General features: G+C 42.0%; 1 protein-coding gene across 1 annotated transcript in view; it reads left to right on the top strand.

The window, feature by feature from the left end:
- The window catches only part of ctnnd2b (catenin (cadherin-associated protein), delta 2b), a 144,480-nt gene that overhangs the window by 84,480 nt on the left and 44,479 nt on the right, over nt 1-15,521 (top strand). The window contains exons 9-12 of the mRNA XM_070845774.1: nt 28-269; nt 2,105-2,236; nt 5,456-5,777; nt 8,669-8,725. Of these exons, the coding sequence (XP_070701875.1) occupies nt 28-269; nt 2,105-2,236; nt 5,456-5,777; nt 8,669-8,725 (753 nt within the window). The remainder of the gene's footprint in view (nt 1-27; nt 270-2,104; nt 2,237-5,455; nt 5,778-8,668; nt 8,726-15,521) is intronic.

Below are 15,521 nucleotides of genomic sequence, written 5' to 3'. Positions count from 1 at the left end.
TCAAACTTCCTTTTCCTTCCCCTGCAGCACCTCATCGCCCATCAACATGGTAGCATCGGGTGCCGCTGGCTCCTCCTCCCCCCTCCCCATGGCGGCCTCCCCTGGGGGAAACCACACCTCGTCGCCCATCCACCAGCTAAGCTCGGTGGTGGGCAGCTACGCCACCCTTTCGCCCAAGCGTATGCTGCATCACATTGGACCAGACAGCTACAAGATTTCCCACGAGCTGTACGCCAACGCAACCCTGCAAAGGCCTGGTAGCCTGGCAGGTAGAGGTCAAGACAAATTTATTATTACTTTTGTATGTGTGGATGTGAAATGCATTGTCATATGTCCATTTTTGTGAATTGTTCACTTTAAATTTATTTGAATCAAATGTAGATTGTCCATTCTAGTCATTTTTTATTTTGCTTTTATTTTTGTACTAAAACAATATCGACTTCTTCCTCCAGCTACATCCACTTCCTTTATACAGTCTATGTTACATATTGAACAATCTTATTCATTGTCATTTTAGATTCTTGCATTTTAATAATGATAATAACAATAATAATTGGTATTTAATTGAAATTTCTATTTTTTTTATTACCACTTGGCCAGTGAAATAATGAATGTTCTTCAGGGCCTAATATGGCATTACCGAGGCAGCTCCATTATGTTAGTTCATGATAGTTAGGGTCACGTGAACCCACTTTTCATCCATGTCTACTTGGTATTCATCAGCATGAGCACAAGGCTTTAAAAGAAAACACATATTACCAAATATTTTATTAAACTGGCTTGAGGCTTTATCTAAAATTTATTAGACAGCAAGTGTACTCATGAATTCCTGAACAACCCATGAATGAGATCATTGTTTCTACTGAGGGCTCTTATGAAGAAAACAGTTTAAAGTGAGTTTGGCTTTATTTTTCGACTTTTCTAAATGCTTTTATTTCAGTCTGGGGAGACTTATTCACCAGGCCTAAAGAGTGATCAAAAAGATTCACTGACAGATGCATCAGAGTAGAAAATATCTTTGGAGGTTTGACGGTTAATTTTTTAAAGTGGCTACAGATGCATGATATAATAGGAATATCCCCCTGATGGGGTCTACACCCTGGTGGTGGGGGCGAAGGGGCGAAGAGTAATGCTAAAATCTGGATGAATGTGGAGCCAGGCCTTCTGAAAGCACCCCTGGGAGCCGGACGTGATGAGGACTGGAGGTGAATGGGGTGGAGGAGGGTCGCATCGATCGCCTGAAATGACAACTGATGGACGCAGAGAGAGGAACGGCTTTAAACGCTGACAGTTATGACACGATTAGCTCGCCAAGGTGGAGGCAGGAATGTGAATGTGGTATTAGTGAACGAGTGAAACGCCCACAGTCAGCTGATGGATTAGAAGCAGGAAGAGAGAGGGAGAGAGAATGTAAATAATGAGGGAGCGTAAAGATGGACGGTCTTCATAGCTGAACTTCGACTGAGCCTCACTTAGTTTAATTAAGATGTGAAGTGATTCGACAAATGTTGCCTGGTTTTGATCACCAATCTGATTATGCTTATTTGGTAAATCACAGTCTCACATAAAGTCATACAATACGATGCATATCACCAATCAAAGTTCTGCCAGGGAAGCAAAATGAACCTGATTGACTCTGAGGGACCTGTGCTGACTTATGTGCAACGTCCAAACAGCACTGAGTGAGCTGCTGTAGTGCTACTATAATACCTGCATGTTACTTTCATTTACTGTATAACTTGGATTTAATTTACTGTAATTTTCCTAAATGAAATGAGGTTTTGAATCACCACAAACTTACCGACAAACAGAAAACCTTACTGGATCTCTGTGAAAAACATAGCTGCTGAAGCCGCCGTCTGTAATGGGGATGTTTAGCAAATATGAATATATGAACAGTCTGAACAGATACAAACCGCATGCACTTTTTTTTTCGTTTTTTTGAAGGTGGGGTTGATTATTTTAGGTACATGTCTAAAATATTGTATAGTTTTGAATATTTTGTTGGCAGCAAAACAAAAATATTCATATACGTGTTAGGAGTGCAAATGTGAGAACAGAGTTATCCACCCCATCTGACCTCCATGTCTCCTGTGCTTCCCAGGCTCCAGAGGCTCCTACAGCAGCCAGCACAGTCACCTGGGCTCTGAGCTCCGACCTCTGCAGTCCCCTGAACACCACATCGACCCCATCTACGAAGACAGAGTCTACACCAAACCCAACCTTAGAGGACAAGGTAAGCTGAGGGGACATGAGGTGGTTGTTTATGTCATACAAACCTGGGGGGGAGGAGGATAAAGGAGGATTTGGGGAGAGACTCTCAGTACAGAGCAAACATTTGATACATGGTAAACTGCAAGAGGCGCACAGACGTTTCACTGATGACATAGTGGCAAGCTTTGTGGTTTAGGTAAAAAGACACAGCATATACTCATCGACACAAACGAAGCAGAAGGTTTTAGGAACAAAATAAGAGGAGGTGAGTTGGCAGAAGAGGTACCACTTTCTAATAAGGCTTCCTTTTTCTTCCTTTTAATAGTTAATAGATGTTTCACTTTATTGATTCAATGTGAACAATTAATAAGAAAAACTGTTGGGTTGTCCGGTTGTAAAAAAAATCTTTTGATGGTTAAGATATTCCCGCTTTCTTAATGGCCATCAAGTCAGAAGTTAATGTTAGGAATTCGTTAATAAAGCGTCATGGGTCTAATTCTTTAATAAACCATCATTCTTGCTGTTGCTGGGTTATCTCCGCTCAGCTTGAAAGACACGGGCATTTACTAATGGAAATCTAATGAAAGATGCCATTGAGTTGCACTCTGGGAGATGTGAGCTGCTTCAGTGTTGACCATTCTTTTCTTTAACACATCTCTCGTAAGCCTCCTGACTATGTGGGACGGCAGCACTAAATCACTGGAGTGCCCATTTAAGAGCTAGCTATAAAGACAGAGCAAGTGGCAAGCTGAAGGAGGATGAACAGCAGCCAAAGGTGTTTTCTGACTCAAAATTTGTTCTTCCTTGCATATAAGCGATCTGTAAATGACTTAGTGACCGTGAAGGTGTAACTTAAACGCCCCCTTATAAAGGTGTCTTATCAGTAAGTGGCACGGAACAGGTAGAGGGAACAAAATGAGAAAAGGAATGCAGGAAAAACATAAAAGCAGACGAGGAATCATAAATAGCTGCAGCGGGCTGTAAATCACTTGCAGAATCATCTCAATTTAAAAATCAGTGAGTAGAAGAAGACGTCAAACGATACGTCGAAGCAAGTGATGGATGAAAGAAATACTGTGCGGCATAGTGAGAGGTAGGACAGAAAAAGAAGATGAGGAGATAGGTGTTTTTTAGTGGTCCTGCGCCACATGAAAGGCTGCTATACATACGAGCTTCCCGTCCCATCTGATCGTGTGGCGCTATTTTCCAGATCAGGTAGGCAAATCCAATTGGGGTCTCAATGGCAATTTGTCTCTCAGTCACAGCCTGTTAACTAATTAGTTTCAAGGCTGAAAATTAATCTCAATTAATCCCATGGGCGTTAGCTTGGGTGCTTTTGAAATCAAAGCAAATCAACCGTGTCCTAAAATGTTGTCGACGCTGTGCCTCCAGTTCGGTCTCCTGAGCGATGGGTGTTGCGGTGAAGAGAGATGCACAGTAAGAGAGGAGTGTGAAAGAAAGAGGTTTTTGTTCCTAAAAGTGAGAGCTTCACCCTCACAATTAAAGGATTTGAGGTCATCTTTGTCACGCTGGCTCCCCACACACACGCTGATAGGTCACTTTGATGCGTCAAAATAACTCAATCATCATCTCCAGCTTTGTGTCGGTCAATGTAAGTCACACCGGCGGCACTCTGACTGTCAGATCCCGTTTTTCTTTTTTAGGTTTTTAGATTTTTTCTTCAGTTTTTTTTTTATTTTTTATGTACAATACAAAGTAGCTGCTGCAGCCTGACTGTGTTTCAAGGTCAGTTCAAATAGTTTCAAGATAATGAACAGAGTTGGAAACAAGCAGACAACACTTTACACCCCACTTCACATCACAGGTGAATTTCCTCAGGCCTTGTCAAGGTCCCTGCAGTTATGTGGTTACACACACACACACACACACACACACACACACACACACAGACTGACCCAGCTAACCTCCCTCAGAGTGAGCCGGTGTAACTGTGTGCCCAATCATGACTATCATGCCCAAATGGTTTCTGAACTGCTGTTTAACAAGAAGACAATTCCTCTCTCTGTTTGAGAGTGACAAAGGGGGGTGAAGGTGTTATCATGTTCCCATGTCTTTACTGCAAGACCGGATTACCAGGTGGGCTCCTGCCCCGGGGCCCAAACCCTCTCTGCGTGCCAGTAACTTCCTGCTAATTCGATTCGAAGTGTAAATATGTTTAGCGCTTGGCCGCCCTAAAACAGATAATTGATACCACTCTCATGTCTGTACGCTAAAAATACTAGGCTGCTGCCAGGTTAGCTTAGCTTAGCACAAACGGGGGCTGTGTACAGACTATTGCTTGGCCAGGTGCAGTGACTTCCTGGAGTCTCTGTCACCAACGCGTCCCAGCATGCATTGTTTGACAGTTTAAAACTCTTCAGAAACCCCTTTTGTATGTAGTTTGAAGGAAATATACATGGTGGGGACTGATGAAAACGGTGGTAGAAATGATAAAGGTTGGTATCGAAGTCACTCCCCCCCACCCTGGTGTACTTTTACTGTGAAATTTAACAAGGTGTTGTTGGGATTAGTCTCGTGTGTTGGAAGTGTCTGCAACAGGAGCAGGCACAGTTAGAAGTTTAGTGTGTCTAATGAAGAGCCGGCCCCTCAGCCTATGTAATACCTTACTGTTCATTTAACTTGACATCTCAGGTTGAGTAAACATTTTCACTACTCTGTCAGCCGACTTTGAGCTAATTATTTAATTTAAGCTCACTGGTGATTTTTTGGCAGCTTAGGTTTTTAAGTTGAACCAGCTCAGCACGTTTCACAGCGTACACAGTTAACAGAGCGTTCCTGTTCATTTGTAACCCGGCTAATCTGGCTGTGCTTCAGAGGACTTTTTTTTTTTTTTTTTAATACCATCTTGAAAAATATGTTTCGTGTTATTTTTTTCTTTTTCTTTTGCATGTCTGTTTGACCATTTGACTGTTTCTGTCTGTTTTTTTGGTAATTATATTTGCAATGAAAAGTGAGGTCATGTGGTGAGTTCACCTTTTCACTTGAAGCTTCCCCGCCTGATTAGCTGAAAGTTGTCAATGCATTTTGCCCATTTTATGTACGTTTTTCTTCATAACCTTTTTTTTTTGTTTGTTTCCTTCCTTTCTGCTTTTTTCTCATTTGCTGTATTGTGTCATTGGTGCTTGTGTTGTTGGTTGTTGGTGGTGTTTTTTCTCGTTGTGCATATGTGTACGTGCATCCTGGCGATTTCTTTCTTTCCTATCTCCCTGCCCGCCCTCAGCTACATCAAACCCAGTGGTGAACCAATTGTACCAAGAGGTCCTCAACTATCTGCTCTGTCCCTACGCTCCTCTTCCTGCTTTAGCCCCACCTTCCCCTGGTGTCGACCCAATCCCCTTGCAGCGAACAGGAAGCCAGAGCGCCGCGAACACCTTTCAGAGAGGCAGCTTCGCCACAGGGGCAGCTGACTACGCCAACCCGTACCGCACTCTGCAGTTCTGCCCATCCACCGAGTCGCCTTACAGCAAGTCGGGCCCAGCCCTCCCCCCTGAGGCCGCCCTGGGCCGGTCTCCATCAGTGGACAGTATCCAGAAGGACCCAAGGTGAGGGGAAAAAAAAGACGTTTGCATTTAGATCCCAGCTCTGGCTTGTTGATGAAGCCTTTTGTTCTGCTCCCTTTTCCACTTTCACTGAACTTACTGAGGGCCAGATTCACCAAGTAATTATGCAAGAAAGTGAAAATAATGGTGAAAAAGAGTTTAATTGCAAGCCAAACAAGAGTGTTGGAAGTGCAACATGGTGACACCAAACCGTCTGTAGCACCTCTACAGATAATTGACCGTCAGGATTTGACGGTCCAGTGCAGTAATAAGGCTGGCTGAATCTGGGCTTTAGTACGAGGCAGACATCACACCACATCCTTCACTGTCCTCTCTCGTTTGCCTGGTGTTGGGGCTTGTTCACACTGCCGTATGAATGCCTGCGCGCACCTCTGGGTTCAATCTGAAAGCTTGCTATCGCTGCTAAGAGCAGAGTGCTTTCTGTCAGTGACAATAAGTTACGTTCTGTGCAGCAGGTAGACACAGCTAATACGGAAAGAGCTCAACAGTCTGCTTTTAGACCAAGAGAGCTCTGTGTACGAGCGTGGGCATGGGAGAATGAGGGAGAGACAGCGACAGAGACAGACAGGGAAAGAGTAAGACAGACACATACAGATACAGCGTAAGAGATGTTGTTTTTCATTATTTTGTCCCACTTACAATCAAGTTTGAAATACTATTCCAGTTGTGTCTTGTTTTTTTTCTTTCTTAGCCCAGCCTTTCTGAGTAATGACTGCACAGACATACGGTCACAGATAGAAGCAGCCTAATTAAAGCTGAAGTGTCTCGCTTTGTGACATTTCAGCTCAGGTCTAAGCAAGCAATATATATTGTTTTGCTATATTTTTAATGAGGAGGCCACCGCGCTGTACTGCTTACTATGTGGTAACGTTTGGACAGACAAGCGCATCTTTCTGTGTCGGTAGGATAGGTGGCTTTTGTTGTTGTTGTTGTAGTTGTCGTCATTGCTCTTTCCTTCACCCATTGTCCAAGTGTTTTTTTTTTTTTTATCTTTGCACATTGCACTCACATTGTCCGTTTGTACAATCTTTAGCTCTGGCATCATTGTTGTGAAGCTTCCAGCATCCACACATCTGCACTGCTACATGTAAAGGACTGACTTGTGATGCATGGCATTCCGCTTTACCTTCACGACATGCACAGCCAACGTCAGCGCGAGCGCCGTCTTGAATGAGACGGCGCCGTTTGCTTATTGTCCACATTGTGTTAAAGGGAGGGTCCGCCGAAGACTATAACCATGCAGGGCAGCTATCGGAACATTCGCACCCCGCAGTTGTCAGGTTTTACTCTTAATAATAAATGCTCGCTGCACTGCTGCTGTTTTTGCAGCTCAAAGAGGAATTGTTTGAAAAAGCACGATATTATACATTTATATCTAATATTTGTGTCAACAAATCCCATAAAGAGACCAAAACCAACCATCTTTAAATGTTTTCCGGCTTCCCTACTGCGTCTGCGGCATTCATTTCCAAGCACGTTTTGGTTTGGATACATAGTTTGATTTTCAAGAAAGTCTCAATAATTTCCTAAAACAGCTGGGCACAGTAGTTTTTCGCACATTGCTCAACAGCAGGAAATAGTGTTGGGGACTATTTTCGGCTGCGGATTAATCAGCGTTTGGTGCTGTATTGTGTGTTTTCCAGCAGCAGGACACTGTATGTGGGAGTGAGATTAACTGCAGTGCCCATGTTCATCATAATGAAGGAACATGCCACCTGGTGTAATGGTGTGGTTCACTGATTGGTTTTTACTAAGGAACAATAGAGGCCTATGGCACACAGGCGTAAAGCAAACTGTGACAGGTTTTGGTTATAGAGGAAATATACAGGAAATACTTCAGCTGATTCTTGGTTTTGGTCTTTTCATGGAATTTGTTGACAACAAGACAAAATATAAACTATCACCAGCTTTATTCTTTTAACAAACACACTCAGTTTTTGGGGGGGATTTTGGCCAATTGGTTAAGTGCTACCACAATAATCGTTCATATTAGATCATTTCTTCATGCCTTACTAAGACAAAACCAATGCATAATCTATAAATGTGAGTTATAAAAAACTAGCAGCATATCAATAAAACTGGACTTTTCATGTATAAATAAACAAAAAGATAAAGATTTTTTTAAAATGATTTAAGTATAAAAGATGAACTGTAGCTTCTGTTTCAGAATTTCAGATGAGCAACCGTTTATTCATCATCTGCCACAATTTCAGTTAATGTGGGAAAAAGTAGAAAAATCTATATGTAGATAATTTGAATCTAAATTTAACCCACACATAACAGGCTTAGTAGCTCGGCTTGTCATTTACTCACCATTTAGCTTCTCCGGTACAAGTCCTGCTTCTCTGAGATAAAGGTAGTCACACAAAGACTGTAATAAATTACACATAAAGGATTTTGTCATCCGTGATATCATTCAGCAGCTAAGTTGACTAATGGGCGAGCCTCTTAAAAAAAAAACTCATGTATCCTTTAAAACAAATGAGAGAATAGCATTGTATATGATATATATGTTAACACGCACCAGTGTGTAGTCTTATTTTAATGAGGATTAATAAGGTAATCCCTTGAAACCTAGAGTAAATCTTTGCTGAGAACGGGATGGAACCCTCTCTTTAGCCAACATATCCACCGATATCCACCATCCTCCCCCACCACCACCGCCATCCACTCTAAGTGCATGTCCTCCACCCTGCCCACCTCCTCCACCATTGCCTGATAACCAAATGTTGAGAGAGAAAGACGAGTCTAGTGACTACATATTGATTGATATTTACTAATCATCACTACTATGACGGTTATTGAATAATTTGTTGCCAGACAGCCAACAAAAACCTCTCTCTTGTTTCTCTCTGCCTGTCCCCCCTCGATAGGTACGACCCCGAATTCCTTGTGTGGAATCAAAATCAAGCCGAGCAAAGAATGACAAAGTAATCCAACTATTTATTTCTACATATATTCACTCTGTCTATCTATCTTACCTTTGTCTCATTCACTGAATCTTTCCATCTTCTCTATGCGACACCAACATCAGACGCAGATGTTAATGTTAACGGCAGCATGACATTCCACATTCGTACTGTCACCCATTTAGTGCTTTTAGATTAGCATTAAAGGGATTCTAAAGTGGAGACGACATCAGCACTGGCTATCAAAAGCACTTTGTATGTAATTACGTCATTGTATAGCATCAGACTGGCATCCTCAGTGTCCTGGAAAAACTAAGAATCAAGTTGTAATCTTTAAAAAAAATCCATAAAACTCTCATTAGTTTTGAGAAAGATAAATGCGATACGATAAACCAAAGTAACAAAGTCATTTGTAATTTGTTATTACCAGAGCCTCCGTCTTTTAGAGTATTTATATTGCTCATTCTCTCCCTTGGCTTTCCATCTATCCACCCATCCCTCCGTCCATTTATGTATCTGTTGTTTTATTCGGCCATTCATTTGTCTCCATTGTCTGTGTCCGTCTGTGATTTCTGAACGTGCTTTGTCTCGGTTCATTCGTGTGGCTCGCCCAGTGTTCACTTTGACACCTGATTTTGATTTTTGCGTTAGTGGCGCTGAGTTTCTCACCTCTGCCAGAAGCCAAATAAGCGCATATACCAAAATGTTGAACTTCTAGAGGAAGATTAAGATCAGTCAGTAGATAGATATCTAGAGAGACAACATCAATCCTGCACTCATTCCTACCAATAGCCTGAAAATACAAAAGACTGCCAACTGAAAACAACCCTAACATTACATCTTTACCGTAAGGCTCTTGATATCTGTATTTGGTAATTAGCTTATTAGGAACTATTATGTGTGATTTTTCTGGGTGCATGAAGGTCATTGAATAACTACCCTGCATTGAAGTTCTTTAACCATTCATCTTTGACATTAGCGTGGCGTTATTATTAAATTTAAATTATTAAAAAAAAAGTTTCTTGATAGTTTCTGTTGTCAAAGGTCACCTTTAAGTTTTAGCCTGGAAAAAAGCTCCTCCAACACCTTTTCGTATTGTTTTCAAAACAATCCCCTACAAAGTGACCTCCAGTAACTTTCATCAACGTGACTGTGATGGAAATGGAGGAGTGGATAAAGACTCAGAAGAAGCACAATAAAGTGAATAAAACGTTGTTGCGCCAACATAGTGACCGTATCATAGTGCGAGGTCACTCCCGCTGTCTGCAGCTGGTGCCCTGGTGACACCTTTATCCTGTAAAAGCCTCAAACAAATATGGTTTATCTGATTCGTCAAGCCAAACTCTGGCACATGAAGGCAGGTTACTGTGCAGAAAGCCTCTTACGTACACCAACGCGTTTCCTCCTTCAGGCTGTCTGTAATTTGTGGAAACGTTCCCACTAACACAGAAAGATTTGTGCGGGATCTGACCCGATCGTAAAAGTGCCTCATTTTATTTCATGCTCATAAGCACTGTGAGAATATCTGATCCTTATTCAGTCACGGGGTTGAGGTGTGTGTGTGTGTGTGTGTCTGTCTCAGCTCTGCCTGACATCTCCTGACCTTTCGTTCATCTCTTCCAGCCTCAGTGGGCCAGCCAGTCAGCCATGCCATTACACCCTCACACACACACACACACACACACACACACACACACACTCGCTATCTGTGTAACATGTACACACACTTTTTCTTTTTCTTTCTTTAATTTTCTTCTTGCTTCAGTCTTTTTTGCTCCCTTTCTCTCTCTAACCTCCTTCCCACATTGAGGCCAAGGTGAGGCCATCTCCACACACACCACGTTAATAGAAATGTATTACTGGCTCTGTATGTGTTGATTAGGTTTGTACTGTAATGTCACGTTTTTTTGTGTGAAAATGAGAAACTGAAATGCTTGTTCATTAATATTTTTCCAACACGAGCGCTAAACATTTTTTTTTTCTTTAAATTCCCACACATTGCAGCAGGGCATTATCTAAACCTGCCGATCCATGAACACAGAGCAGTGTTTCATTGGTGCTCATACGGCGCAATCAAGTTTCCCTTGAAAAAGAAAGTATAAGCGTAAACCTTTACCTTTTGTTTCATTAAAATCAGCTACCTTTAGGCAGTCAGTCTAGAAAAGAAATAAAGCAGCATGGCTTGCAATGTTTATGTTATATTTTGAGAGCATGATGCATTATAAAAACCTCAGTAGCCAGCTGGCCATGATCAATACTTCTCCCTGAAGATGATTTACTAAAGAGCAGCTCCTGCAGTTGTCCACAGGCTGTAATATGTTTGCATACGGAATTTTTTACATCCACTTCAACCAGACTGTCGAACTGAAAGTGACAGAATAAAAAGTATGGGTGCTTAAATGGGACAATATTTGCAATTAAGAAGTGAAACCCAGTTGCTGTGTATTATCTACCATGAAAGACAAACGATGGACAATAAAAAAAGAACATTTGAGGATTCCATCGCTGAAAATGTTTTTTGATTTGTCATTCTGAAGCTGCACAATTTACCTGAAACAGTGTGTGAAGGCTAGCCTAACGTTTGATGATGTGATGCTATAGTTTGGTCAGAAAAAGACAGATTTCATGTATGAAATCATAGTTTCTACATGTACAGTGACTGAAGTCACAGTTTCAAAAGAATCACACAGTGCCGTTAAGGGTTATGCAGTCCCTGTTTGCTTATATTCAATAGCATTTTCTTTCTCGTAATGTTAGATTTTCCATAGTATGATGACATTTTACTAAACATTATGACCTTATTGTCAAATTTTTTATTAGGCGGGTTTGTTTGTTCTGCCTTTTTGTAATTAGAGTTTCCATTACATGCTGGTTAGTAAGAAATAGATGACACTTGTGGGTCTGGAAAGAAAGAAAAAAAGAGAGAGAGAGAGACAAACAAGAGCTGATAAAGAAAACAGAGAGCTCATGCTACAACATCACTGCAAGGACAATTACATGGACTGTTGAGTTTAACCAGTGTTGTCCATCATTAATCAGTTACTGTCTAATTACTGTATCCATCAGCTGACCATATTGCAGACAGATCCCTGGTGGTCTGTTCTCTGCTGGTCTGAGATCAGTCTGTTCCACACAGTCTGTGATACTAACCAACACAACGCCGGTCTCTTTTCTATTCTGTCCTCTTTGGCTATAAATACACTGTAAATGTTTTGATGTTAATCAGCCACCTGAAGTTGTTCGACGTCCTGCTGAAAAGTGAATGCAAAGAATGAGTCAGCGCTCTTGTCAATTTATTTTCGACTTCCTTTGTTTCTGCTTCCTTTCTTTCTTTGCTATCAGTTTACTCTGCAGGTTTACCCTACCTGTCTGTCCGTATTTCTGTCTGTCTATCGGGGAATGAGTCATCAGACACATCTCCATTTCCCCCCCTGAAAGTCCTCAGTGGTGGCAACGCGCACGCACACACGCACACACACACACACACACACACACACACACACACACACACAATATACCCGACACAAATCGCATAGTTCACTCCGTGGTTTCAAATCGCTCTATTCCCCAAAACCCCTGACTCACAGGAAATCCTTTCAGCCTGATATAGCAGCGAGCATCATCCGCCTGCAGCCCTCGTATTACAGCGCCTCGCCCTGCTTTCTGAATCCATAATTCATAGATAGTTTATTTATTTACTGGGTTTAATTGTTGGTTTGCCTGCATCTCGCATTGTGGTGTAAATGTTTTGGCTGCGGGTGACAGGATCGCACACAGAAACACACACACGCACGCACACTCGTGCACCTAGACAAGTGGTGATGCGAGATAGCCCACCTGGTTGGTCGGGAACAAAGAGTGGATTGACAGCTTGTCAGTACTTTGTCCCAGTCCACTGAGTCGCCAGAAACATTAGGCTCTCCAGGGGGAGTCGCACTAAGATACGCTCGTGCACACGCACACACACACACACACACACACACACACCTTCATATCCACACTTACATATGCGCACATTTTTAAAAATTATTCAGCTCTTTTCTTTCCTTTTCAAATGCTCCCTTTCACCTTGACTGTGTTTTCCTCATTAAGATTGGAGCCATCTGCAGGACGAAAGGGTAAAGGGATAAGGTTGCAGTTAAACAAAAAACCAAAAAAAAAAAAGGCTTATTTATAGGGAGCACAAAAGTAGCAGAAGAAGAAAGGGAACGAAGAAACTGGGGGAAGAAAAACAGGTGACATTTGGATCAGCAATTTGCCTCAAGTGCCTTGAAGTGGGAACATCTGCAACTGGGGTGAGATAATTAGACTTGTTGTCAAAACTCCAGTCAAGACTTCTGTGAAGTCATGTGATCTCTTTTATTCTGTGTCGTTTCATAAAAAAAGAGCAGAACAGTATCACATTTTTAGCCAATACGTTATCGTGATTGACATGTTTTTGCAATCCAAGGGAGGGACTGCATATTTTAAGACTGAGCTAAGCGTAAAAAATAGGTTGATATTCATTATTTAGACTAGTGCAACACAGCAGCAGGCCCGCAAACATTAAGAAGCCGCACTAAATTAAGAGTTGCACAAGGTGAAAGAGAGCAGTCAGCGGTCCGAGCGGCCGACGTAATGAAATGAAATGAAGGCTCAGTGAATTACTGCAGGGCAACATGCTATTTCATGAGCATCGTTTCCGCCGGGGATGGGAGGCACATGTCCCCCTCACTTTAAAAAATGATTTACTGTATTGTGACTTTCCCCCAAGCTGCCAAAATCCAGATGAAAGAAAGTTGATGAAAATGTTCAGTTCATGCTGTCATCCGGCTCGCCTTCAACTATTACATGTGTGAGCAGCGGCCCTAAATACAAGTAGCCCTCTGATTGGGGAAAAATACTTTCATCAAATCTCGATGCACATGTGAAAATGTGTTATTTTCAGTGAAAGCCAAGGCTGCAAAGGAGAATGTTGATTCTTGGTAACTCAGTCTTAAACTCTGTGCTGTCTTTTCATTGTATTTTATATATTTGATATAGTAATATCAGTCATTCTAACTAAATGTAATGGGATTAGTGCAATAATAAAGCAGAAATTAGGCCACATCTTTAATTCTTTTATTAAATGTGTTATTTGTTACTAAAGATAGTGAGCTGGTTGTGATACCTGTGAAAGTTAAGGGCTGCGGTGGAGGACAAACATACCGACGAACAAAGGAACTCAAAAGTTTAATATCTTTTGTAATTCTCTTACAATATGCATTTTAATCTGGTAAGAGCTGTGAAATTCACTGATACACATGCTTGAGGTTTTTTCCGTTTGAGGAGAATTTCTGTTTTCCAGATCTCCAAATATGTTGCGTACTCTTTTCTTAAGTCCGACACTAAAACAGTGCAAACACTCCCCGAGTGAACACTTTTGCCCGAAGTTCACAGATGGCTCAGTAGTATTTGCTCATCCTGCTGTGATGTTGTCACACAGTGTTTGGGACTGGGAGCACCATATCCTCCTGTGTTCCCTTCGCTCTGGATCGAGAGGCACACGCACACACACACGCGCACACACACGCACACACACACACACACACAGCGAAAGAGCGAGAGATGCTGAGTGAAAAGTAGTACAGCTCCAGGCGAGAGTTAGTGAATGAATGAACGAACCATTATAGTACAGCTTTCTGGGGCAGAACACACACACACACACACAGGAGGGAAGACAGACAGTGTCTTCATTTTATTTAGATTCACTTTGACTGAAGGTAAATTCACACAACTTAGGTTTGTTTCGGGGATTTATCCGACAACAGCAACACGCTGCACAACATGTCAGCTGTATGTTCACTTTGTATCAGCGTGGTGTCCACTGTCGTAGACTGTGTGTGCATTTGGAGGTACGCATCGAAGCTTTGTTACATATGTACATTTGTTTTTTTGTGTGTGTGAATGTGTGTGTGTGTGTGTGTGTGTACGTGCGCCTGCGGAGCTTCACAGCCTGAGGCCTCGGGTTGAGTTTGATCCACTGTGATGTGCCACTTTTCTCCAGGGCCGCAACTATTCTAGGCGATGGGTCTGTTATAGTGTGTGTGTGTGTGTGTGTTTTTTTAATGCATGTTTGTGTTTGTTTCTCACCCATTCGTGGCTCCTGTCATCTCCAAATGTGTGCGCATAGAGGTGTTTGCTCTTGTTCTGGTGTTCTGAAGCATACTTGTATGTTGTTTGCGAGCGTGTGTGTGGGTGGGTCAAATAATGTGTGCCTGCAAGCTGACAACAATTAGACCGTGTCCCCTGATTCATTCAAGTGTTAACTGTCCATTCTATTATATGCATAAAGTACCACTTTTGTCTATCTATGGCTCTGTGTGTGTGTGTGTGTGTGTGTGTGTGTAGTTGCATGTGTGCCCCCACTTTGACCAAACAGATTCGAGAGTTTTTTTCTTTAGAAACAGACAGAGAGATAGAAGAAGGGGCAGGATGAGATAAAAGAGTGCTTTTATAATAACCATTGTAGAGTGCTGCCAGAAGTGCCTCCGAGTAACCTTGTGTTTATTCTTTTGCCACTTCTGTGCAGGTAGCGTTACTGCGTGCCGTGTTCATGAGTAATGGGCCTCAAATACTCTTTAACACCCTCATTTCAACAGTTCAGTAGCTGCACCTTTCAAGAAAAAGGACGGAGAAACGGTTTAAAGCGCATCTGTGTTGATGCGCTTGTTATATAGGAGGTTTCGAACGTCTTCTGTCGGCTAAAACAATAACATCTAAGAAGAGTTGAGTGGATTACGGATCATTCAGTATCCAGATCGTTTTTAATGCACCATGACGCGCAGGGTGAATACAA

Source organism: Pempheris klunzingeri, chromosome 15 (genome assembly GCF_042242105.1).
Source record: "Pempheris klunzingeri isolate RE-2024b chromosome 15, fPemKlu1.hap1, whole genome shotgun sequence".
Classification (NCBI taxonomy): Eukaryota; Metazoa; Chordata; class Actinopteri; order Acropomatiformes; family Pempheridae; genus Pempheris; species Pempheris klunzingeri.
Note: the sequence above shows the minus strand (reverse complement) of the source record. Positions and strands in the feature narration are given on the sequence as shown.